A 25796-nucleotide genomic window follows, 5' to 3' on the forward strand; every position below is an offset into this window, starting at 1 on the left:
ACTGCCGACCGAAGCACTGCACGACCGAAGGCGGCATCATCCCTAGCCTGGTGCGTGATGGCATAGTGCGATGTGAACATATGGATGGATGACCACGTGGCAGCTTTACAAATCTCCTGAGTCGGGATCTGAGCCAGGAACGCCTTGTCCTTATAGAAGACCGTGTACGGGGGTTCGGATTTCAGTGCCCTGAGCTCCGATACCTTCCTGGCTGAAGTGATCGCTACAAGAAAAGCTATCTTGTATGACAGGTACAGCAGAAAGCATGAAGCCAGGGGCTCGAAGGGAGGCCCCGTGAGGGCAGAGAGGACCAAGTTGAGGTCTCAGGTAGGAGCTGGTTGACGGACATGCGGAAACAGCCTGTCCATGCCCTTGAGGAAACGACCAACCAGCGGGTTTGCGAACACCAAGGTTCCCCTTTCTCCCGGGTGGCAAGCCAAGATGGCCGCTAAGTGAACTTGAACTGAGGAGAGGGAAAGGCCCAACTGTCTCAGGGGGAGCAGATAGTCTAAGATAACGGGAATTGGGGCCCGCAACGGTTCCTGCTCTCGCTGACCGGACCAGATGGAGAAGTGCTTCCATTTGACCAGGTAGATGGCCCTGGTTGAAGGTTTTCTACTACCGAGCAGCACTTATCTGACCTGTTGGGAGCACTGCATCTCCACCAGGTTCAATCATGGAGCATCCAAGCTGTGAGGTGGAGTGATTGCAAGTTTGCGTGGTGGAGGCAGCCTTGGTCCTGGGTGATCAGATCTGGCAGCAGGGACAGTGTCAGTGGCACTCGGGTGAACATGTGCAGGAGCGACGTGTACCCCTGTTGGCGCGGCCATGACGGTGCTATCAGGATTACATGGGCGTGATCCCTGAGGATCTTGAGAATTACCCTGTGTATCAAGAGAATTGGCAGAAAGGCGTAGAGCAGCCCTTCCTTACACGACAGGAGGCAGGCATCCGACAGAGACCCCGGGCTGTGGCCCCGGAGGGAGCAAAATGGCCTACACTTCCTGTTTTCCCTTGAAGCAAACAGGTCTAACTGGGGACGACCCCAGAGCCGGAAGATTGAGTGCACTATGTCCCGACGAAGTAACCACTAGTGACCCCGGAAAGAGTGGTTGGGGGCGTCCGCCAGGCTGTTCTGTTCCCCTGGGAGGTAGAACGCCATGAAGTGGGTAGCATTCTGAATGCAAAAGTCCCACAGTGTGAGGGTTTCCCTGCACAGGGGAGGACCGTGCACCCCCGTTTGTTGATATAGAAGACCGCTGACGTGTTGTCCGTGAGGACTGAGACACATCTGCCGGCCAGGTGGAATTGGAAGGTAAAACATGCCAGACAAACAGTTCTCAGCTCTCTGACGTTGATATGTAAATTCAGGTCCTCCTGCGACAACAAGCCCTGTGTCCTGAGATACCCCTAGTGCGCCCCCCATCCCCGATCCGAGGCATCCGTCACCAGGGAGAGAGAGGGTTCAGGGGTGGCGAAGGAAACCCCCAAGCACACCTTCAGCGGGTCGAGCTACCATTGGAGAGAGCTCAGCACCACCTGGGGAAGAGTCACCACTGAGTCCAGGGGATCCCTAGCCGGGCGGTATACCATCACCAACCAGGATTGTAGTGGGCGAAGCCAGAGTCTGGCATGGCTCACCACATAGGTGCACGCCACCATGTGGCCCAACAGCTTGAGGCAGTTTCTTGCCACGGTGGTCGGGGCACGTTGCAGACCGAGAATGATTTTGGACATGGACCGGAATCTGGACTCCGGAAGATACGCTCTGGTGTGTGTTGAGTCCAGAACAGCCCCTATAAATTCTATCCTTTGGGTAAGAGACAGGGTGGACTTGGCCTTGCTCGAGGAAGGTCCGCCTGATGAAAAGCATCTGAGCTTCCACTTGCTCCTTGGAGCGGCCCTTTATAAGCCAATTGTCCAAGTAGGGGAATACCTGGATACCCTGCCTGCGCAGAAAGGCCACCACGACTGCCATGCACTTCGTGAAGACCCTCGGTGCCACCGATAGGCCAAACGGGAGCACTGTGAACTGCAGATGGGCGTCAGCCATGACAAACCTGAGGTACCGACGGTGTTGGGGGATTATGGCAATATCGAAATATGCATCCTTTAAGTCGAGGGTGGCATACCAATCTCCTGGATCCAAGGAAGGAATGATCAAAGACAGGGAGACCATGCGGAACCTGAGCTTTTTCAAAAACTTGTTCAGTCGCCGCAAGGATGGGTCTCAGGCCCCCTTTTGCCTTCGGTATTAGAAAATACCAGGAGTAGAAGCCTCTGCCCCTGAGCTCCTGAGGAACTTCCTCCACCACTCCCACCGTGAGGAGGGACCGCACTTCCTGAATTAGAAGTTGCTCCTAAGAGGGGTCCCTGAAGAGGGACGGAGAGAGATGCTGGTGGAGTGGGAGGGAGGAGAACTGGATAGAATATCCCCTCTCTACCATGCGAAGCACCCAACTGTCCGATGTGATTCGAGACCAGGCATGGTAGAAAGGAGACAGACGTGACCCAAAGGTAGGGAAAGAAGGATCCGAAGTCCTGATCGGTAGGCTGCCCTCGACCATACCATCAAATAGGGGGTCTAGGCCCTGACGTCGGTCTCGATTGGCCGGATGCCTGGCCGGAGGGGTGGCGTTGGTGGCACATCCTGCCGTACCTGCCCTGTCTGCGCCCAACCTCTGGACGATTCTGAGGCTGGTAAGGGCGCGGGGCCACTTGCGGCCTAAACTGTCTATGTTGGGTTGCCGGGGTATGCAGCCCAACAAGTGAAGCGTAGCCCTCGAGCCCTTTAGACTTTATCTGTTTTGTCCAAAAACAGCATCTGCTCTTCAAAGGGGAGGTCCTGGATAGTCTGCTGGACCTCATAGGGGAGGCCCAAGACCTGGAGCCAGGCTCCCCACCTCATGATCAGGCCTGTTGCCATGGAGCGTGAGGCCTTGTCCGCTGCATCTAGGGCAGCCAGGAGGTAGGCTCAGGAGATGAGCTTTCCCTCTTCCATCAAGGCCGAAAACTCTGCCCTCGAATCCTGGGGAAGGAGCTCAGTAAACTTTGACATGGCCGAACATGTGTTATGACTATATTGGCTTACGACAGCCTGTTGGTTGGCTATTCATAGTTGAAGGCCCACCGTGGAGTACACCTTTCTACCCAAGAGGTCAAGCCTTTTGGCGTCCCTGTTCTTTGGCGTTGACCCTTGAAACCCCTGACGCTCCCTTTGGTTGGCCGTGTCTACCACCAGGGAGTACGGGGAAGGGTGGGTGTACAAATGCTCATGCCCCTTAGAGGGCACAAAATAACGCCTCTGTTTTCTTGGCAGTAGGGGCCAATGAGGTTGGCGTTTGCCATAAGGTGCGGGACGTATCCTCTATGGTCTTGATCAATGGTAGGGTCACCCTGGATAGTCCCGATGGAGCCAGGATGTCCACTACCGGAACTACGTCCACCTCAGTTTCCTCAGCCTGGATTGTGAGGCTCTGAGCTGCTCGTCTAAGCAGTTGCTGAAGGATCCTAATGTCTTCCAGGGCCGGTGCCGTGGTTGTGCCCACAACCACCTCATCTGGGAAAAAAAGAGGAGGAAATCACTTGGATCGGACCGTCCTCTGGCGGTTCCAGCCCTTCAGGGTCCGGCGGCACATAGTACCGAGGTTGTGGGGCCGGTGCTGGTTCCAAATGCAGCACCACGGTGAGTACCAGGGTAACCAATGAACGGCTTGGCATCTCTGGCGGCACCTGTTGAACCCGCACCATGGTCGCCGCAGCTGCTGATGCCCGGCGAGGGGGTGCTGAACTTAGATGCGACACGCCCCTGCCCAGTGATAGTGCCAGTGGAGGAGGCAACTGGGCTGGGGCCATCGATGCCGAGGAGACCGAGGCCGACCTGGAGCGAGGACCAAATGCCTGGCCCATCAATTGGTAGTAGGCCTCGGGGGTCCAAAACGGCTACTGGGCGGAAGGTTGCCATTGCTGCTGCCACTGTGGTGGGTATCGCTTGTGGCTCACCCCCAAAGTTGACCTCCTGCTCCCTGACCGGCTGGAGTGATAGGAGTCCACCTCTGAGTCTGAGGTCTCTGAATAAGGGACCTAGGGGGAGCGGCACCCGTCGTCGCCGGAGAACAGCACGGAGGTGGGGAGCTGTCTGTCTGGTCTGGTGCCACCCAGGTGGCGTGGGACAGAGAGGGAGGCGACAGCATGGCCAGCTTGCCCCTAGACTGTACTGGGGGACGAGCTATGGTCGGCAACTCCCTGCCATGATGCGGGGAGGCCAGTACCGGGAGTCTCAGCAGGTCTGAGGCTGCCTCGAATGTCTCTGGCGTTGAGGGGGGACGCACGTCTCCGTTAAGGCCTAGGGATGTTAGTCGCTCCAGACTCGACTGCCCTTTCTCCGGTGTGGGAGTCGACAGAGCAGCTGGGGGCTGTGGCCCAGCCTGTCCACTTGTACCGGCGGACAGTGTCGGCCTGTGGAGGTTCCGACGGGGCGATCACTCCCTCACCGACCTCTTCTTCTTAGTGGGCATCGGGGAGGGCGAGCGGTGCTGCACTGAGGCCGACTTCTTATGACCCGACTCCCTCTGGTGCCGGGTTTTAGAGGATTTGGGCTGGGCCCTAAGTCCTGGTGCCGGTGCCTGGGTACTCCACACCGACAGTGACGTGCTGGGCACCGCGTCGGCCGGCTCCAGGTCCAAAGGTGGCTGAAAGGCAGCCTCCATCAGAAGAACTCTAAGTCTCTGTGCTCTGTCTTTGAGAGTTCTGGGATGGAAGCCCCTGCAAATAGTGCACCAGTCCCTTTGGTGGTTCTCCTCGAGGCACCGCAGACAAGCAGGGTGCAGGTTACTCTTAGGCATGAACTTTCCGCAGTCCTTGCAGAGTTTAAACTTGGGAGACCCGGGCATGCCCCAGCGGGGTGACGAGTAGGTGGGGGGGGAACCCCCAACAGCAAAGAACTATGTACAACTAATCTAGATAGACTAACTAAATACACGAACTATATACACGAGGTTTATGGACACTGCTAAACTTGCTATCAGCAAGCGAAGTTCCAGCTAGCCCTCACTGGCAGTAAGAAGGAACTGAGGTGGTGGAGGGTCGGCGGGCCCCTTTATAGGGCGTCGTAGTGACGCCACTCCAGGGGGCGCCAGGGCCGACCCTACGGGTGCTGCTAAAGGAAAATCTTCCGGCTGGTGTGCACACGGCGCACGCACACCTACTCTGAATGGACATGAACAACCACTCGAAGAACTTGAGCTTCACCATGTACTGGTTCAGACTTCGCAATTCCAAGATGGGCCTGAGACCCAATTTGGCCTTCGGGATAAGGAAATAGCAAGAGTAGTACGCCTTGCCTTTGAACTCCCCCGAGCACTGCTTCCACTGCTCCTAGGCTCAGGGGCCACCCCACCTCGTTCTTGAGCAGAGCCTCATATGAGGGGTCCCCCAGGAGGGATGGGGGCAGAGGGTGGTTGGGTGGAGTGGAAGTAAACTGGAGGTTGTAGCCCCGGGAGATGGTGTTGAGGACCCATCGGTCCAAATTCAGCTGCGACCACTCTGGGAGGAAAGCATACAACCAATTGGAGAAGGGAAGCTTTATTGAGGGTGGCTCCCTCAGGAGGCCTGGCAGGGTGCCCCTGGGCATCCCGTCAAAACTGCCTTTTCCCCGCCTGCTTGCCCTTGGAGGACCCAGGCTGGGAGGCAGGCCTCTGTGGGTGCCTCTTATAGTCCCAGGACTTTTTATAAGTGGTCTTGTATTTTGAATGGATGGCCTTTTTGGGCGGGAGTCTGCTGCAACTTGAAACTTCTTGTCAACTGTTTGAAATGGACCATCCTGATTATCACTACAAACGTTTTTTTCTCTTGCTAATAGCCCATCTTATTCAATTGGTCTCATTAGAATTGGTATGGCAGCACCCATTTTTTCATATTCAATATATATTATATCTTCTTACTGTATTTTCCACTGCATGCATCTGATGAAGTAGGCTTTAGCCTACGAAAGCTTATGCTCAAATAAATTTGTTAATCCCTTTAACTAACTACAGGTACCACACACTGAACGAACAAGCAGTTATGGGGACGAGCTACAGCAAAGCTAGAGCAGAGCAGTTCCAAAGCACCCTCACTGCTGGCAAGAAGGAACCGAGGGTGTGGGGGAGCACAAAGCAACCCTTATATTGCACCATGGTTGCTAGGGGTACTGCTAGGGGAAAAACTTCCAACACTGGTGCACGTGGTGAGCACGCACACCTGTTGTGGAATACACATGAGCAATCACTCCAAGAAGACCTTATAAACAGATAACTATCAGTGTAATCAATTTTCTTGACATAGTTTTAACCTCAAGTTGTCTCTCTCTAAAGACTATTTAATCATGGTGGAATTGTTTACCTGTGGTTTTGCATCCTTCACTTCCTTTCATCATCTTATAATTAACCTGCGTCTTTCTGAAAATGGGGACTACTTCCTCATGACATTATCAAAGGATGTGGAAAAAGGCAAAGTTGTTAAGCTGTTTAGCGATAAATGTGACAGCATAAGCTCTGCTAGATATGTTGACACAGCAAAACAAATGAAGATAATTTTGCTGTTATTTTAAAAATGAATATGACATATCAGCATAAAAAGCTGATTGATTTCATTCCTTTACACTGTGTAAATGGGATTTTCCCTAGAGAGAAACTCTGCTATTGCCAAAAAAAAAAAAGTTTCTAGTGAATTGAACTGCACATGAGCTCACTAAAAACTTCTTTGACTATTTCTGACAATGCACAAAATTCACACTGACTACCACAATCATTATTTTGCATGATTATACAACTGTTCAGCACGTTGAATAATGATTACTGAAAAATACCTGCTGTTTGCTTGACTGGACATTTAAAAGAGACTGAAGTCTTTTAAGATCAGAGTAATCCCTAGGATAAAACATAATAAAGTATCTATTAATAACTCATTAGACAAAGTTATTTATAACCATGTCAACAAGTAGTCTGCTCAATATAAATAAGGTCAATTTGTGTGATCGACATTGGTGAGAGAAAAGGCAATTCTCTGGCACTGCCTTAGTAGACTATTGTTTTATTTTTGCATACAGAAGTTTCATAACCATTGATTTGCTTCTCCAGAATGCCTGAAATCACCAATGCTCTAAATAAACTCTGTGACCAGAGTAACAGTTGACATGTGTATAGAGCAATTCACATTATAGCATTTAACTTTGGCAGATGGTACAAATTCCAGAAAGTCACTGTTGAGGTTCAAACAAACTAAACCATTATCAGATACTATACCTTGCAGTGATCCCTTGTGGTTTTTTGTCTGTTCCCTTTTCTGTGCTCTTCACCTTTTTGTCTTGATCAGGCATTGTAAAACATCAACACTGCAGAATTAACATCTCATTCCCTTAAAAATAAAGTGGACGACAGAATACGATTGTGCTATAATGGCAGGAAGTAGTAGCACACAGTAGAACCAACTTGAGAAACTTTAGGACTCAAGGTGTGAAAAAGAATAGATGTACTGTATGCCCAACCTGAGACACTAGGTATTAACAGAGGACATCCCTTAAAATACAGGACATAAAAGACAAGATAAGTCAGTCCTGGGTCCTAAACACCTGTTTTTTGGAAAGAGGATAGAGAGGACAAAAAGGGATCCCAAGTAACTTGCTACCACTATCCATTTTCAGTAGCTTGTTCCCTCCTCCAGCATATTATTATTTCTCACTGTGGATTTAGCTATTTACATTATGGTAGTGCCAGGAGGCCCCCACTGAGATCAGGAACCTGTTGTACTAAGTGATGCTGAGAGAGGTGAATGAAGGCAGTTGGAAACCAAGTTCACCCTGCAGTGGTGGCGCCTGTCTTGCAGGATTGGGACTGGCTCTCCAACACCAGGTATTATGATCAGGCACTAAGGGTTGCAGCACCACTGTGGGTTAGACCAGCTGCTCCTCAGCATGATGATGGGGTGGTTGGGCCAAACCTGAGTGGCGCTGTGACCCCATGTGCCAGGTCGCAACTCCAGGAAAAGGGAGCCGAGACCAACCCCACAGAACAGCACTCACTGCTGCAGGATGAGCTCATTCTCCAACCCCCTTTCCACTGGGCCACTCCCCTGCCACTGGGACAGGATTAGGGTTGCGGTGCTGGGGCAGGAGGAATGTATATATAATGATGGGTCACAAAAAAAGAAAATGCAGTTGGTCAATGGCCTTACTAAAAGTTTGGAAACCACTGTGCTATGCCATAATGATATAGTCAAGACTAGAAAAAAATATCAACTTGCCCATGAGAGTAGGAAACTTTCCAAATCTAGTGCCATCAGTTTGTACAGATTCTAAACTCTCATTAAAAAAAAAATCTAGGGGTAAAATCCTCACCCAACTGAAGTCAATGACAAAAGTCCCATTGGGGCCAGGATTTCACCCTCAATTTTAGCCTTCATGGTTGATAGGAAAACCTTACAAAGGAGAGGGAGGCTATGACAGCTACAGAGACAGCAGCGGCAGTGGCCCAAGAATGGAAAAAACAATGAAAATGACTCAATGCAGAAGCTGCGCATGTACATTATCTTGAAGTAATCATGAATTAATTCAATTTAAACTAAATGCAAGGAAACAAAAACAGGTCTGCAACAAGGGTCCTTGATTTCAAAAGCACAATCTTTAAAAAATTAAGGGAATTAGCTAAGGTAGTGGATTGAACTGAAGAACTCAAGTGTCTGAATGTGGAGGAGGCTTAGAACTACTGTAAGGCTAAGTGGCAGAATCTGTATAAAGCCTGGATTCCAAACAAGGTAGGGGAAATTCTCAGAGAAGGGTTGCACACCAAGGTGGACAAACAAACATCTCACATGGGTTATTAAGAGAAAGCAGAAAACCTATAAGAAATTGAAGATTGGAAGAATCAGCAAGGAAAGCTACCACTTGGAGGTCAGAAAGTGCAGAGGAAAAGTGAGAACTGCCAAAAGCCAAACAGAGTTGGATCTTGCAAAGGAAATTAAAAACAACAGTAAAAGATTATATAACCATATAAATAAATAAATAAATAAAAACAAGGAAAGAAGAAGTGGGACTGCTAAGCACTGAGAATGGGGTGAAGATTAAAGATAATTTAGGCACGGCCCAACACCTAAACAAATACTTTGCCTCAGTTTTTTATAAGGGTAATGAGGAGCTTAGGGGTTGTGGCAGGCTGGCTAATGGACATGAGGATACAGAAGTAGAAATAACCACATCTGAGATGGCAGTCAAACTCAAACAGTTTAATAGACCAAACGGGGTGGCGGAGGGGTTGGATAATCCCTATCCAAGAATATTAAAGGAACTGGCACATGAAATTGCAAGCCCTATAGCAAGGATTTTTAATGAATCTGTAAACTCAGGGGTCATCCCCTATGACTGGAGAATTGCTAATTAGTACCTATTTTTGAGAAATGGAAAAAAAGTGATCCAAGAAACTACAGGCAAATTAGTTTGACTTCAATTGTATGCAAGGTCTTTGAATAAATTTTGAAAGAGGAAGTTGCTAAGGACATAGGGCTAAACAGTAATTGGGATAAAATACAATGTGGCTTTTAAAAAGGTAGATCATGCCAGACAGACCTGATCTCTTTCTTTGAGAAAAACTGATTTTTTTTATACAAAAGAAATGCAGTAGATCTAATCTACCTGGATTTCAGTAAGGCACTTAATTTCCCATGTGGAAGAGCATCAGTTCAATTGGAGAAGATGCAGATTAATATGAGAATTTAAAGGTGGATAAGGAACTGGTTAAAGGGGAGACTACTACAGGTCATTCTGAAAGTTATGAACTGTCAGGTTGGCAGGAGGTTACTAGTGGAGTTCCTCAAGGATCGGTCATAGGACCAACCTTATTTAACATTAATGACATTGGTGTGACGGTATCTCCCATAAGGTTTTATGGAAATATGCTTAGAATGTGTTTTATGCTACATATGCCATGATCAAAGGTTATGATCTACTGAATGTATTAATCCTATTTGTATGCATGTATCATTTTTGTATTCAAAGTTATGAATGTTGGCTGTGTACTGGCTTGATTTCTAAATAACCTTAGTAGAGCATTTGGTCGGTTCCTGGAGAAAGGAATGTTGAAATTAAGTACCTAATCAAGAAACACTTAAAGGACAATGGATCTTGGAATGCTCCAATCCACATAAGAAGTCTACTTGAGGACGTTCAAGGTAGCATGTAAACAATGGATGCTACCTGTAAAAACTGTGAGTCATGCATGGACATGTGACTTGCCCAGGTGACTCCTAAACTACATGTTGGAGCTAGACTTTGCATAGGGGTGAGGAGGGGATCTCCACCCACAAGAGAAAGCCTATTTAAACCCCTGGGAGACCCCTCCATTTTGTCTTCAGCTAGCTAAAGAGAGCATCTCCACTCCCCAGGATACTTGGAAGAAACTGGAATAAAGAGCAATGACCGCAAGGGGTGTGAGTGAATTCTGGACCCAGGCTAAAAGGAGATTAGTCTGTAAAAGGGAGCACTCTGGAACTGATGAGGATCTTATCTGTATTCAGTTTGATAAGACATAGATTGCACATTTTATTTTATTTTGCCTGATGACTTACTTTCTTCTGTCTGTTACTATTTGGAACCACTTAAATCCTACTTTCTGTATTTAATAAAATCACTTTTTACTTATTAATTAACTCAGAGTATGTATTAATACCTGGGGGAGCAAACAACTGTGCATCTCTCTCTATCAGTGTTACAGAGGGTGAACAATTTATGAGTTTACCCTGTATAAGCTTTATACAGTGTAAAATGGATTTATTTGGATTTAGACTCCATTGGGAGTTGGGCATCTGAGCGTTAAAGACAGGAACACTTCTGTTGGCTGCTTTCAGGTAAACCTGCAGCTTTGGGGCAAGTAGTTCAGACCCTGGGTCTTTGTTGGAGCAGACAAGTGTGTCTGGCTCAGCAAGACAGGGTGCTGGAGTCCTGAGCTGGCAGGAAAGGCAGAGGTAGAAGTAGTCTTGGCATACCAGGTGGCAGCTCCCACAGGGTTTCTGTGATCCAACCCATCACAATTGGCACAAAAAGTGCAAATGTGCTAATAAAATTTGAAGATGACACAAAGTTGGGAGATATTGCCAATATGGAGGAGATGCGGAATATCATATAAAATGATCTGGAGGTCCTTGAAAATTGGAGTAATAGAAATGAGATGAAATTTAGTAGTACAAAGTGATGCACTTAGGGACTAACAACAAGAATTTTTGCTATAAGAAGAGGACTTATCAGTTGGAAGTGATAGAAGAAGCAAAGGACCTGGGTGTATTGGCTGATCACAGGATGACCATGAGCCATCAATGAGATGCAGCTGTGAAAAAGGCTAATGCAATCCTAGGATGCATCAGGTGAGATATTTCCAGTAGAGATAGGGAAGTGTTATTGCCATTATACAAGCCACTGGTGAAACCTCATCTAGAATAGTGTGTGCAGTTCTGGTCTCCCATGTTTAAGAAAGATGAATTCAAACTGAAACAGATGCAGAGAATGGCTACTACTATGATCAGAGGAATGGTAAACCTCAGGGCCACCCAGAGGATTCAAGGGGGCCTGGGACAAAGTGGGGCAGCTGTGGTGCTTGTACTCACCCAGCAGTGGTCCGGGTCTTCGGCAGCATTTCAGCAGCAGGGGGCCCTTCAGTCACTCTGTGTCTTTGGCAGCACTGAAGGGCCCCCTGCCGCTGAATTGCCACGGAAGACCCGAACCACCACTGGGCCAGGGCTCACAGGGCCCTTGCAGGACAAATGCCCACTTGCCACCCCCATCCTCTGGGCAGTCCTGGTAAAACTACCTTATAAGAGGAGTCACAAGGAGCTTGGTTTAGCCTAACCAAATGAAGGCTGAGAGAAGAAATGACTGCTCTCTAGACATACATCAAAGGCATAAACACCAGGGAGGGAAAATAATTATTTAAGTTATGCACCAATGTTACCACAATAATAAATGGATATAAACTGACCATCAACAAGTTTAGGCTTGAAATTAAGTGAATGTTTCTTACCATCAGAGGAGTGAAATCCTGAAAGAAGTCTCCCAAGGGGACTAGTGGAGGCAAAAAACATAACTGGCTCCAAGACTGAGCCTTGTAAGTTCATGGAGAGGCTGGTATGATGAGATCGTCTATAATGGCATATGGCCCATCTTCAACTACTAGTGGCAAATATCCCCAATGGATGGAGATGGGGCACTAGATAGGGAGGGCTCTGAGTTACTAGAGAGAATTATTTCCCAGATGTCTGTCTGGTGGGTTTTGCAAAATGCTCAGGGTCTAACTGATCACCACATTTTGGGTTGGAAAGGAATTTTCTCACAAGTCAGATTGGGGGAGAGGCCGTTTTCTTCTGCAGCATGGGGCACAGGTCACTTTCTGGTTTAAACTAGAGTAAATGGCAGATTCTCTGTAACTTTGAGTCTTTAAATCATGATATGACAACTTCAGTAATTCAGTCAGAGGTTATAGGTCTATTACAGGAAGAGATGGTTGAGGTTCTGGAAAAAGAATCCAAGATGTTTTTAGTAACATACGTATAGAAATGTGTTCACTGCAACATATACATTTTTAAGTTGAGAGTATTAGAAAGTCAGGGACTACAAAAAAGGTAGATCTCATTAAGAGAATGCCCAATTCAGCTCTGAATAAAAGTCCAGCTTTCTGCCAGTTCACAGAGATATGAACCAGGCCCACTTCTACTAGATGAGGGTGGTCAGTGCATCTCAGGAGGTTGTTGACACTTTAAAGGATTGGGCCCAAGGACAGGAAGGAGTGGAAATTAGAAGAAAACTGAACAGCTGATTTGAGAAAGTCCCGAGAGTCACTTATTTATTTGCCTTTGTTATTTCATTGCTTTTATTTTTCTTTTGTGGTCATGGCTGCCTGTCAGTAAGTCACTACTTCAAAATATACAGGACAAATTATTTTTATGCCACCTTGTATAGCTAATGTTTATCATGAAAGGATTTATTTTTCTTCCTTGACAACCTGATGCATGTACATATTTTCCTTTTATATTAACAAATGGCATGCACCATGGGGTAGGGATCACAGAGCTTTGACAATATGAATTATCACAGTGACAAGGTAGTAAACATAAGAACCTTAACTTTGAATTAGTTATTAAATGCAAACAAAAAGACCAAGTGATGGTATGGTTGGCATTTTAAACGTACAGCAATGAGTATACTTTTTTTAAAAAAAGTAACAGACTAGCTATACACGAATATAATGCTGATCGGTTAGAAAAAAGGATGAACCCTGACATGAGAAGTATCAAAGATACCGCTCCGCACTCTGAGCTCACTGACCCTTTGCCAGTTAGGATGAAGAGTGGTTGGGTCTACCTCTTCTATAATACCCAGAGAAAGGATGTTAAACTTGGGGCCCTGCAGACAATGTCTGCCACGAGATTCCAAGCTCATGTATTCATTTAGGCATTCTTAAAGAGCAACTCATCTATTTTCAATGACTTTTACAAACTGTATCAATATAGAAGTCTTCACATTTATCTATGTCAAGTATTTTACAGATTTGCAGGTATAATTTTATTAATATTTAATTTGGATTAATCATTTATTTAAAGGGGTTTGATATTGTATATCAGAGCAAACCTGATACTAACAAACAACACTTTTCACTTCTTCGGTCTCAAGTCTCCAAAGCGTTTTACAAACATTGCTGAAGTCTCACAACACTCCTGAGAGATATGGAAGTATTAACATAAGAACATAAGAGCAGCCATACTGGGTCAGACTAAAGGTCCATCTAGCCCAGGATCCTGTCTTCCAACAATGTCCAGTGCGAGGTGTCCCAGACAGGTAATCATCAAGTGATCCATCCCTTGTTGCCCAATCCCAGCTTCTGGCAAACAGGCTAGGGACACCATCTCTTCCCATCCTGGCTAAATAGCTATTAATGGACCTATTCTCTATGAACTTACTAGTTTCTACACTTAGCCTCCACAAATCCTCTGGCAAAGTGCTCCACAGGTTGACTGTACATTGTGTGAAAAAAGACTTCTTTTTATTAGTTTTAAACTTGCTGCCCATTAACTTCATTTGGTGACCCCTAGTTCTTGTGTTATGAGAAGGAGTAAATAACACTTCCTTATTTACTTTTTCCACACCAGTCATGATTTTATAGACTTCAATTATATCTCCCCTTAGTCATCTCTTTTCCAAGCTGAAAAGTCTCAGTCTTATTAATCTCTCCTCATAGGGAAGCTATTCCGTACCCCTAATCATTTTTGCTGTCCTTTTCTGAACTTTTTCCAATTCCAATATATCTTTTTTGAGATGGAGTGACCACATCTACATGCAGTATTCAAGATGTGGGCATATCATAGGTTTGTACAGAGGCAATATATTTTCTGTCTTATTATCTATCCCTTTCTTAATGATTCTAAACATTCTGTTCACTTTTTTGACTGCCGCTGCACATTGAGTGGATGTTTTCAAAGAACTATTCAAAATGACTCCAAGATCTCTTTGAGCGGTAACAGCTAATTTAGACCCCATCATTTTATATGTATAGTTGGAATTATGTTTTCCAGTGTACGTTACTTTGTATTTATCAACACTGAATTTCAACTACCATTTTGTTGCCCAGTCACCCAGTTTTGATAGATCCTTTTGTAGCTCTTCGCAGTCTGCCTGGGACTTAACTAGCTTGAATAGTTTTGTATCATCTTCAAATTTTGCCACCTCATCATTTACTCCTTTTTCCAGATCATTTATGAATATGTTGAATAGGACTGATCCCAGTACAGACCCCTGGGGGACAGCACTATTCACCTCTCTTCATTCTGAAAACTGACCATTTATTCTTAACCTTTGTTTTCTTTCAACCAGTTACCGATCCATGAGAGGACCTTCCCTCTTATCCCATGACAGCTTACTTTGCTTAAGATCCTTTGATGAGGGACCTTGTCAAAGGATTTCTGAAAATCTAAGTACATTCTATCCACTGCTTTCCCCTTGTCCACATTCTTGTTGACTCCTCAAAGAATTCTAGTAGATTGGTGAGGCGTGATTTCCCTTTACAAAAACCATGCTGCCTCTTCCCCAACAAATTATGTTCATATATGTGTCTGACAATTCTCTTCTCTATTATAGTTTCAACCAGTTTGCCTGGCCCTGAAGTCAGGTTTACCAGCTTGTAATTGCCGGGAACACCTCTGGACCCCTTTTTAAAAATTGGTGTCACATTAGCTATCCTCCAGTCATCTGGTACAGAAGCTGATTTAAATGATAGGTTACACACTACAGTTAGTAGTTCTACAATTTCACATTTTAGTTCCTTCAGAACTCTTGGGTGAATACTATCTGGTCCTGGTGATTTATTCCTGTTTAGCTTATCAATTTGTTCCAAAACTTCCTCTAATGACATCTCAATCTCAGACGATTCCTCAGATTTGTCAGCTAAAAAGAACCAGCCTCACATCCTCCGCCATGAAAACTGATGCAAAGAATTCATTTCATTTCTCTGCAATGGCCTTATCTCCTTGAGAGCTTCTTTAGCATCTCGATTGTCCAGTGGCCCCACTGGTTGTTTAGCAGGCTTCCTGCTTCTGATGTACTTAAAGAAATGTTTGCTATTACTTCTTGAGTCTTTGGCTAGCTGTTCTTCAAATTCTTTTTTGTCCTTCCAATTTTTACACTTTTTATACTATTGTTACACTTCATTTGCCAGAATTTATGTTCCTTTCTATTTTCCTCACTAGGATTTAACTTCCACTTTTTAAAGGCTGCCTTTTTGCCTCTCACTGCTTTTTTTTTACTTTGTTGTTTCCCCACAATGGCACCTTTTTGGTTCTCTTACTAATGTTTTTTAATTTGACGTATACATTTAAGTTAAGCCTCTATTATGGTGTCTTTAAGAAGTTTCCATGCAGTTTGCAGAGATTTCACTTTTTACACTGTATCTTTTAATTTCTGTTTAATTAATTTCCTCATTTTTGTGTAGTCTCCTTTCTGAAATTAAATACTACTGCGTTGGGCTGCTGTGTGGTGTTTTCCCCACCACAGGGATGTTAAATTTAATTATATTATCGTCACTGTAACCAACTGGTCTAGTATATTCACCTCTTGGACCAGATCTTGTGCTCCAAGTAGGGCTAAATCAAGAATTGCCTCTCCTCTGGTGGGCGTCAGGATCAGCTGCTCCAAGCAACAGTCATTTAAGGTATCAAGAAACTTTATCTCTGCATCCCATCCTGAGATGCCATGTACCCAGTCAATATGGGAATAGTTGAAATCCTCCATTATTATGGGTTTCTTTATTTTAATAACCTCTCATCTCCCTGAGCATTTCACAGTCACTATCACCACCTGATCAGGTGGTCAGTAAGATATCTCTACTGCTATATTTTTATGATTAGAGCATGGAATTACTATCCATAGAGATTCTATGGTACAGTTCGGTTCATTCAATATTTTTACTTAATTTGATTCTAGGCTTTCTTTCACATATAGTGACACTCCTGCACCAGAATGACCTGTTTGGTCCTTCTGATATATTTTGTACCCTGATATTACTGTGTCTCATTGATTATCCTCATTCCACCAAGTGTCTGTGATGCCTATTATATCAATATCATTTAATATGAGGTACTCTAGCTTACCCACCTTATTATTTAGACTTTAGCATTTGTATATAAGCACTTTAAAAACTTGTCACTTTTTAGCTGTCTGCCATTATATGATTAACTGAATGGGACTTTTTTCGTTTGACTGTTTCTCATCAGATCCTACCTGTATTTTACCATCTTCCATCCTCTCCTCCTTACTAGGACATAGAGAATCTCCATGAACAGATGCCTCTGTCCAAACCACGGTGCTCCTCTGCACCTGCTGGCTTTCCCCCAGCCCTTTACTCAAAAACTTTTCTACGACCTTTTTAATTTTAAGTCCAGAAAAGGATTAAGCCTAAACAGGCCTAGATTTCCCATAATAAATCAATATGCTCATGGTACTGCTGACTCTCTGTCCTTCCAAAGTAATCTCCCCAGTTCCTATGGTGGAATCCAACACTCTTCCTCCATACAAACAATTCAATCCAAGCATTGTGGGTTCATGTGCACATTTATCCAGCTCAAGACCCAGATCCTGCCTGACCTATCCTGGTAAATCACTGTTTAGAGATGTGGCTACAGATACAAAGAGGTTAAGTTGTTGCAGAGAGTTATACAGCAAGTCTGTGACAGAGCAGTGATAACAATCCAACTCTCTTAAATCCATTTTCTGTGCTTTAACCATTAGATAGACCTTTTTGGGAATGCTGTTGGTGACTTGGAGGTTTGGAAATTATTATGATAGATTAAAGCATCAATGATTTGGTCCCTTTTCAATTTCCACAACTGGGATTTGCAGTTGGATGGGGGCAGAACTATGTAACTAGACTGTATTTAGCAGGAAAAAGTATTATAGAATCTCTATTTTAGCAGTGTTATCTTCTATTAGCTGGTTTGACTCACCTCTGAGTTTTACTGCTGATTTTACTTTATTTTTTTAGACTGTTCAGACTGAGTTTGTACATATTCTCAAATGGTTACTTGCAAAAAGTTATCAGATTGCTTTATTTTTCTGCTGCTTTTTCAAACCCAGTTTGAAATGCTATGCAGAAACTGTGTGTATATAACCTTAAACTCTCCACTCCCTCTCGTTCGTCCAAACTTGTTAACACATCTCTGGCGAGATGGGGCTCAGAACTGAAGGGAATCCCTCTGGTGCCCCCTCCCCCTTATCCAACCAGATCTCTGGGAAGAGTTCCCCAGGGCAGTGGCCACAGACACCTCAGAGACCTGGGAGAAGCAGCTGGTGCTATCAGGGGTTATCTGGTGGGTGTCCCCTCCACAGAGTGACCAGATGTCCCGATTTTATAGGGACAGACACAATTTTGGGGTATTTTTCTTATATAGGCTCCTATTACCCCCCACCCCCATTCTGATTTTTCACATTTACTGTCTGGTCACCCTACCCCTCCAGATCCCTGATTTTTAGCCTTTGATCTCACTGCCTTCCCTGTTTCATATGTTGCCCCCGCTGTTCAGTTGTGGCCTGGGTCTGATGGCTCTTTCCCCAGCCCAGTTTGAGGGGCTTCGATCTCCATCCCAGGACTCGCAAACAGAAGGGACAGGGGCAGCGACCTCCCTGTGTTCGGACCCACCACTTTCCCTGCGATCCAAGACACACCGGCCTCCTGCAGACCAGCATCTCGGGTCAGCCCGCTGGCGAGTTATTTCCCGGCTTCTCTCGGGGGAGGGGCGCACGCCCCGCAGTGAGGGTCCCGTTACCCGCCTGTGGCCGGGCCCAGGCTCCCCTCACCCTCCCCAACCCTGGAGCGGGCTCCCTCCTACTCACTGCGCGGCAGCGGGAGGCGGCGAGGGGCTAGTCCTCGGGGAAGCCCCTGTTCGCTACGCTCCGGCGCCCCCCGGGCCCGGCTCCTCCTGCCGCAGCCCCGGAGTTTTTTTTTAAATCAACTGACAGCATCGCAGCCAATCAGATCACTCCTTCTTCGGAGACGCCGAGTTCCCCGTCCAATCGCTGTCCTCTTTGCTACAAAGTACCGGGCACCATAGAGACGGCTAAACGCCGCCGCTGTTGCCATGGTCACAGAAACGCTCCGGGGTTGAGCTCGGTCAAAGTAACTCGGTGGGATGGGGTCACTGTACTGGGGCTGGGGGCCCCGAGCGGGGTTCGAGGCCTCCCGCAAACAGAGCGAGTGCAGGGCCGCTTTCCCCAGGTGGGGCCCAGGAGCGAAGCGGCCCTGGCACTGGGGCAGCTCGCAAAGAGAAGTGAGGCAGCCCAGCCTGCTCCCGCCGCCTCAGCGCCCCGGGAGCGGCATGCACGGGGGCGGGAGGGTGCTCGGAGCAGCGAGCGCCGCGGCCCCTTTCCCGCAGAGCCGCTCGCTCGCCCCGACGCGCGGGTCCCGCCTCTGGAAGCGCTCAGTCCCCGGCCCCACTGAACCAAGGCACAAAAATCCCATTCAGAGCGGGACTACGCCCCAAAAGGATCCGCTCTAAAACACTCTAATAACTATGCTTATTTGTATCTTATTGCTTTTAAATACAGCCAGGCTTCGGGCCCACCAGGAGTTACCTCTTTAAATTTTCCATAGTTAGTTCAAGCAGTTACAGGACCTGCAACTCAAGCATAGTGCAAGGCCCCCCCCCCCCGAAAAAACAACAAAAACTTGACGAAATATTATTTCCCTTCAGTATCTACATACGTTTTAAATCCACACCATTTTTCCAACTCATAAACAGGCTAAAATTTAAATAACTATTTATAATGGAAGATGGAGGTACCTACTGGCATGCTTTTAATAATTGTATTGAAATTTACTATACACAGTAAATCAGAAGAAACCTGCCTTCCCTGGAAGCCATCGTCTTTTTGGTTATTTGGTTGGAAATTTTGGTTATTTCATTTTAACACACCTAATCCAGTTTTGACTGAGTACTCATAAATTTGGGCAATTTCTAAATCTAGTTAGAAAGTCATAAATTTAACACTTGCAGGATCATTCTGTCAGAATGTCATACAATACAGACTAATTTTGGCACATTTGCAGCACAACAGATATAGATCATTTGCTCAGATACTTAGTGCCTTTCTACACATGGAGTTATTCTATAATAACTTTCATGTGTAGACAAATAGAGCACACACATCACTCCATAAATCAGAAAAGTCTGCAAATGTAAGCAGATGCAACACATTTTTCAAGGCTGTCTGTCCCTTATCAGAGAGAGAGAGCGCACGAGTGAGCGCGCACAATACTGGAATAGTTTTATAATCAGTGCCGTTAATCCTGTACTTGACATTTACATATTGCATGGAAGGAGAAATAAAACATTTAATTCAGTTCAATAGATTTTTATTGCTTTTGCCAACTTTTTAAAACATTACAAAAAATAACTTTCTTCTAATCACAAACAAATTACAAAGGCTGGATCTTTTACATTAGAGATGTCAGAGAATTGTGTACTTTATATAAACTTAAAACATTGTTTCTCCATTTGGAATAATGTTTAACTTGCTTTGGGTTTTATTATAAAAGTAAAAGCATTACTGTTTTATTTAGAAAATCAGTCATAAAAAGCTGGAACTGTATTGTATGTTATTACATCACAAGTGACCAAATATAATGAATACTAAAATTAAAAATTTTGTTCAGTTAAATGTGCTGAACATTGGAAGACACAGAAAAACAATGTGAATCACATAACAAAAGGGAAAAATATGGTTATAAATGCCATGTCTTTATTTAGAAAAACCCTGGATGTCTGACACATTACTCCAAGAACTCCAAATAACTGTCAATATGTACTAAATTCAATACGAAAAAGTCTTTAGGTTAATATCAATTCCAACTAAAAGTTTTTCCTACAGCTGACAATTTTACTAAAAAAGTTACAAAATAAAATTAATTTTTAATTAAAATCACTAGGCAAATTTGTTTTGCATTTATAACAACACTACTTTTTCATAGACTCAAAACTGTGTGCCTGTAGTCTTAAATTCATTTTCTATAAAATAAATTAATGTTGATATAAACAAGCCACCTTTCACACACTCGTACTATGCTAGATAGTGGATGTGACCTAGAGGAGTAATTTTAAAACACTGAATTACTAATCATATGAAACAAAAGCAAATTAGAATCAATATGTTGTGTTAATGCCCTACAAATTCTATATTTGTGAACTTAAAACAATATGAACCAATTAAGTTTCATTTACAGAATTTATATACAATATATAACCCTTTATTATGCTACAGGCTCTGTTAAATTGCACCTATTTATTACAGTTATATTTGATAGCACTTTGAATCTGCCTTTGCAAAGGGAAAATGTTAGAAAACTACTGTTTATACAGATAAATGCATTTGAAATGAAAGATACTGGGAGAGGTTTTGTTAAACATAAGAGAAATAGTTAATACGTTTGGCTGGAAGAAAAAAAAAACCAAAAAACACTAGTGGCTCTGAATTTTGTCCTACAAGTTTTGTGACGATAAACTTGGCAACCTGGAACATTTTGCATTTTTTTACTTAAAAAACATATACATTAAAACAAAGAGGAAAGTATAATTAACTTGGGCACATCTAAAACAGAATCAGAATGTGTTTCTTGCAATACATAGGAAAATACTAAAAATGAGTTTTTGTGAAGTTAATGTTTTAAAATGACTGCTTTGTAAATGAGACCTTTTAGGAGATATCTGAATTGAGTGGTCAAAATTAAGACCTATATTTATGTAAACATACATCTTTATAAATAAATTAAAAAGGATCAAAAGGAATTTCCTGAGGTGGCTCTGCAGCCAGATACACAGTAGCATTAAGCTCCATCCCTGGCAAACAAGGCATCTAAAAAGTGCAGGGCTGTTTATTTTATTCCACTGTTAGAATGGAAAAATATTGGCTTAATTTTAAGTTTTACCCCAAGGTAAATCAGTGTACAGTAATTATCACTGCTCATTTACACCTATTAAGGGAACATATATATGTATGTGCGCACACACACTCGGGTACAGGAAACTATGTCCTTCACTATTTTACTTTAACTGTATACATGATTTTTTTTTTGAATGCAGAGAAGGAAACAACATTTATACAAAGTAAAAAATAAGCAGTAAATTACTTAAACATAAGTTATCTCTGGGTTTTTATGCATGTAATACCATGTCTGATTCTGATGTCCAGTGGTTATAAAGAAGTGAGAATATAACACATTATTAACCAAGAACATTGGAACACAATGTAAACAACTTTGCAAGTCATGGTATTTCTGGCACTGATTAATTATTTACATTATTCAACAGAATCAAAGGAATACTGTGATTCTAAGAGAATTTCAGTTTTTTACTTTAAATAGAAAAATACCCACTTCCTATAAAGTGGCCAAAACTTATTACTGTTTTGGCAATGAAAACCAGATGCAAAATATTCAGTGTCATGAAGCCTTGAACTCTGGCATTAAAGGATTAAAAATCTCAAGACCTGTGATGACAGTTTGGGTCTTTGAAAACTGGTGTGCAGCTGTGGACATGGAAGAATAAAATGCTAAAGGAAGACCAGTAAATAAAAAAGCACTGTAGATAATGCTATGTACACTGGCAGAGGAGTTTTTATTCTCCTTCTTGACTATATCAGAAACAAGATACTTAACAGTCAAGAGTTGACTTGCAGACATGGATTTCATTCTTCCTGAGGTTTGGGGGGGGGGGAGGGGGGAAGAGAGAGAGCCATAATTCTAGTACATATCATTTCAACCAGAGGAAAAACATGTTCCTTGAAGGAGCATATGTTCAGGCTCAGAAACAGGCCATACAAACACCCAGGAATGAACAAACAACTATACTGTGCCTGACTCAATATTAGCCAAATTCATAGTGCAGACCTTATTTGATTTTGCTCAGACTTTAGCCATTATTGTGATGTCAGTTTGCATAGCATTACTCATACTGCTTTGTATTGTTGTCTGTGTCAAAAAAACCTTATTTTTCCTGGAATTCAGCCTAACCTCAGCAGCACCATTTTACTATACCATGATTACAATTAAAGGGTATGGTAATCTATGTAAGGTTTAACTTTTCAGTATAACTTTAATGCCAGTAGCAATATTTCCACCATGCCCAATTACTGTTTTTAGTTTTACTGTAAAATTATCCTCACCCCGAATTGCCAGCACCGCATTGAGTGGTATTTTGGAAAACACTGCCTGAGTTTAATTTTGCTCCCTTTGAAGTTAATGAGAGCTTAAGCATAAAATCAAAGGGAAAAAACTCTCATTAACTTCAACAGGAGCAGAGTTAAGCCAAAGGTGAGTGCTTTTGAAAATAGTGCCCTCTATTTTTAATATATGTAGTTTGTACTTAAAACTATTATGGGCCTAGCAAATGCTGTTAGCAGCTCAAAATTTAGATAAATAATTTGAGAAAATAAAGTAACCCACCAAAAAACCCAAAGAATAAGGCAAAAAACATGAACAGTGAAAACAGGTAAGTGATCAAGATTTTGATCTTTACATAAAACTATAACATTTCCTCAAATACAAATGCTCACACTGCACATTGCAGGGGTTGGAGATACCAGTACAATAACTTGGAACACATCAACTGCATTCTCAATGAACTATCTAAATGTCTGAGGGCCCCAATAAATCAAATTTAGTAAACAAATATTAACTTGTTCAAATTTGTTTTACATAGTATTAAGATTCATACCAATTAAAATAAATAAAACTTTTAAAAAAAAATTAAGGTTCATATGCTACCAAATATGCCCTTTACAATGGAAAGGATCAGAACTGTTAACACAAAACCCAAGGTAATTTGTAATCCATAAAATACTGGTCATAAAGCTATCTCAGAATTATAACCAACTGATGATAAATTAGTCAAACACTTTATCAATTAAAAAAAGAATAAAGCCTAATTCAAGAAAAAGACATTCTGATGAGGACAAGAGAAGCTGGAAAGGCTCCAGTTTCCTCTCTGAGAACGTGGATCATCCATTAATGTCAACAGAAGTTATGCATGCACAGGGAGAAGACAACGTATCTCTAAGAGTTCAAAACTATAATGTAATGTGCTCTAATAAATAGTTATCAACTAAACTAATTACATACTAAATTATTTCTGTTAGAGATCCATTTTACATTAAACATTGAGCTTCCAGAAATATCAAATACTGATTTGAGATTAAAACTACATTTAAAGAGGACCCGTATTGCTATTGAATAATATAATATGATTTGAAGAACGGATTTTTTTTTAAAAGGGGATGGAACAGCATTATATATATTTTAAGGACTACATCACGTATCAGTTTATGGTTGAAAGGCTAATGCCATGAAATATGAAGCACAGAATCCAGAAAGATCATCATCATATAGTGGAGAAAAGTCAAATATGCAGTTTATGTAATGGCACATTAACATTTGTTCTATGGAAACTGATATAATCTGTGCTTTCCCTGCAAAAAATCTCAAATGTAATTACCTGCACTGAAAACAAAATTCGGTAGCAGAAGTTACAACAGAGACATATTAGAACATACTTAGTAATGTGGACCAATAATTATCAGCAAAAGCTGATTTTACATTTATGCACATATTGATTACCAAAAAGAATAAGCATTCATTTCAGTCTTCCTATTTAAAAAAATGAAAATAAAATTTCCAATAAAATAAATATTTGAGGAGTGATCACCACCCATCTTACTTTATGAACATCTCATTATACACATATAGTATCTACAGTGCTAATAACTGCAGAGTCAAACGTGATACTTCTTAAAGAAACATGGAAATCACCATTCAATGGTATGATATCCTACAGTGATATATACACATACAAACACACACATACATGATTCCCCTTGATTTCGTTCTATAATGATGTTTCAGCATCCACATACTTCATTATAGGTGAATTTTCCATGCTTATTTTCACACTTTCTGGTTTCTCAGGGCTGTTGAAAGTAAAGACAAAGGTTTATGGTCTCCAAAAAAAAACTGACAAAAAGATTAAGCCAAACACTTCCAAACTTTAGCATGCAAGCATCCGAGGTTTGAGAGATTTTTATAGATGGATGCATTTATAATAAAAATCTCATACACACAGTACTAGTTTGAAAAGGCAGCAAACAAACCTAAAAGTAAAATATGGCATGCCATTTTGCTATTGCATTCCAACCCTGATAGTAAGATTCTTGTGAACTGTGATTTGCCCCATCAGAAAATGATGTATTTTGCCATTTAAATGTATCGACACTAAAATGTGTATCAAACAATATTATTTACATCATTTAATTATTTTCAGGGAAATTTAATTTTGTTAATTATATAGAAATGGGAAAAAGTGTTTTGGTTTTTTGGAAGAGTGGGGGTTGAAGGAGAAACATTTGTCATAAATTTAATTTATATCACAGACATTTTTTGATGGATTAGTATATGTCTGCATTTATCCATATCAATCTGCAAACTCCATTTTGTTTTGTGAACACCATCTTGATTGTAAAACTGTACTGTGCCTAAACCTTTGCCTTTTAACCTTCATATTGGATTGGGATTCCAGAAGATGTCTGGAGAAATGCTTGTGCCTAGTGGAGAGTTAACAAAGGAGAACCATCAGGAGTTGTTCACCTAAACTGCCTTTTAGTCAAATAAAAGACCCCATGAACAATGAGCTAACTGCCACCCAAAGTAGTCTGGATGACTACTGGATGATTTAGTTGGTGTTGGTCCTACTCTGAGCAGGGGATTGGACTAGATGACCTCCTGAGGTCTCTTCCAATCCTAATAGTCTATGATTCTAGTCCTTTCTCAGGTGGGCCCTAAATAAGCAATAGATTACCTGACAAGAAACTTCAAGCAGCTCAGTGCAGTCACTTAGCAGGGGGAACTGGAACTTTATAAAATAAGGGTCTTTTCAATGGCCTTTTTATAAGCAACAAGAACCAGAAGGCAAACTGTGCAGGAAGAGAAGGAAGGATCTTGGGTTCGCTAGGAGACACTGACCAAAGACTAAAGGGCTCTCAGAGTGATAAGGAAACTGAGGCAGGGATTTAAATGCAGGTATTTTTATTTTTTCTTAAATCAGTATCTCTCTTGTGCTTGGTCTGAGTGAAATGTGACTGGTTTGGAAGTTACTTTACAAAGTTATTTGCTTTCACTGTCACATTGTGCCTGAGGAAGGAAACAGTAAACTGTATGGTCCTCAGCTTCAATGGAACTCAGAGTATGGCAAGG

At 42.9% G+C, this 25796-nt stretch overlaps 2 protein-coding genes across 6 annotated transcripts in view; both read right to left on the reverse strand.

Moving 5' to 3' along the window:
• The window catches only part of NEK10 (NIMA related kinase 10), a 172434-nt gene extending 153953 nt beyond the window's left edge, over positions 1-18481 (reverse strand). For 4 of the 5 annotated variants that reach the window (XR_003998829.1, XM_030550991.1, XM_030550990.1 and 1 more), the window contains exons 1-3: positions 18395-18481; positions 7284-7395; positions 6848-6908 (exon numbers count right to left, since the gene is read on the reverse strand). Coding sequence is in view for 3 of the 5 variants with exons in the window: in XM_030550991.1 (XP_030406851.1) it covers positions 6848-6908; positions 7284-7357 (135 nt within the window). In the remaining 2 variants the exon portion in view is untranslated. The remainder of the gene's footprint in view (positions 1-6847; positions 6909-7283; positions 7396-18394) is intronic. The other variant, XM_030550992.1, reaches the window with a different exon arrangement.
• Positions 18482-19896: 1415 nt separating this feature from the next.
• Positions 19897-25796, reverse strand: part of SLC4A7 (solute carrier family 4 member 7) — a 174763-nt gene continuing 168863 nt past the window's right edge. The window contains 1 exon segment of the mRNA XM_030550993.1: positions 19897-24517. Coding sequence (XP_030406853.1) covers positions 24436-24517 — 82 coding nt within the window. The 3' untranslated portion in view covers positions 19897-24435.

This window comes from Gopherus evgoodei, chromosome 2, assembly GCF_007399415.2.
Source record: "Gopherus evgoodei ecotype Sinaloan lineage chromosome 2, rGopEvg1_v1.p, whole genome shotgun sequence".
NCBI lineage: Eukaryota > Metazoa > Chordata > Testudines > Testudinidae > Gopherus > Gopherus evgoodei.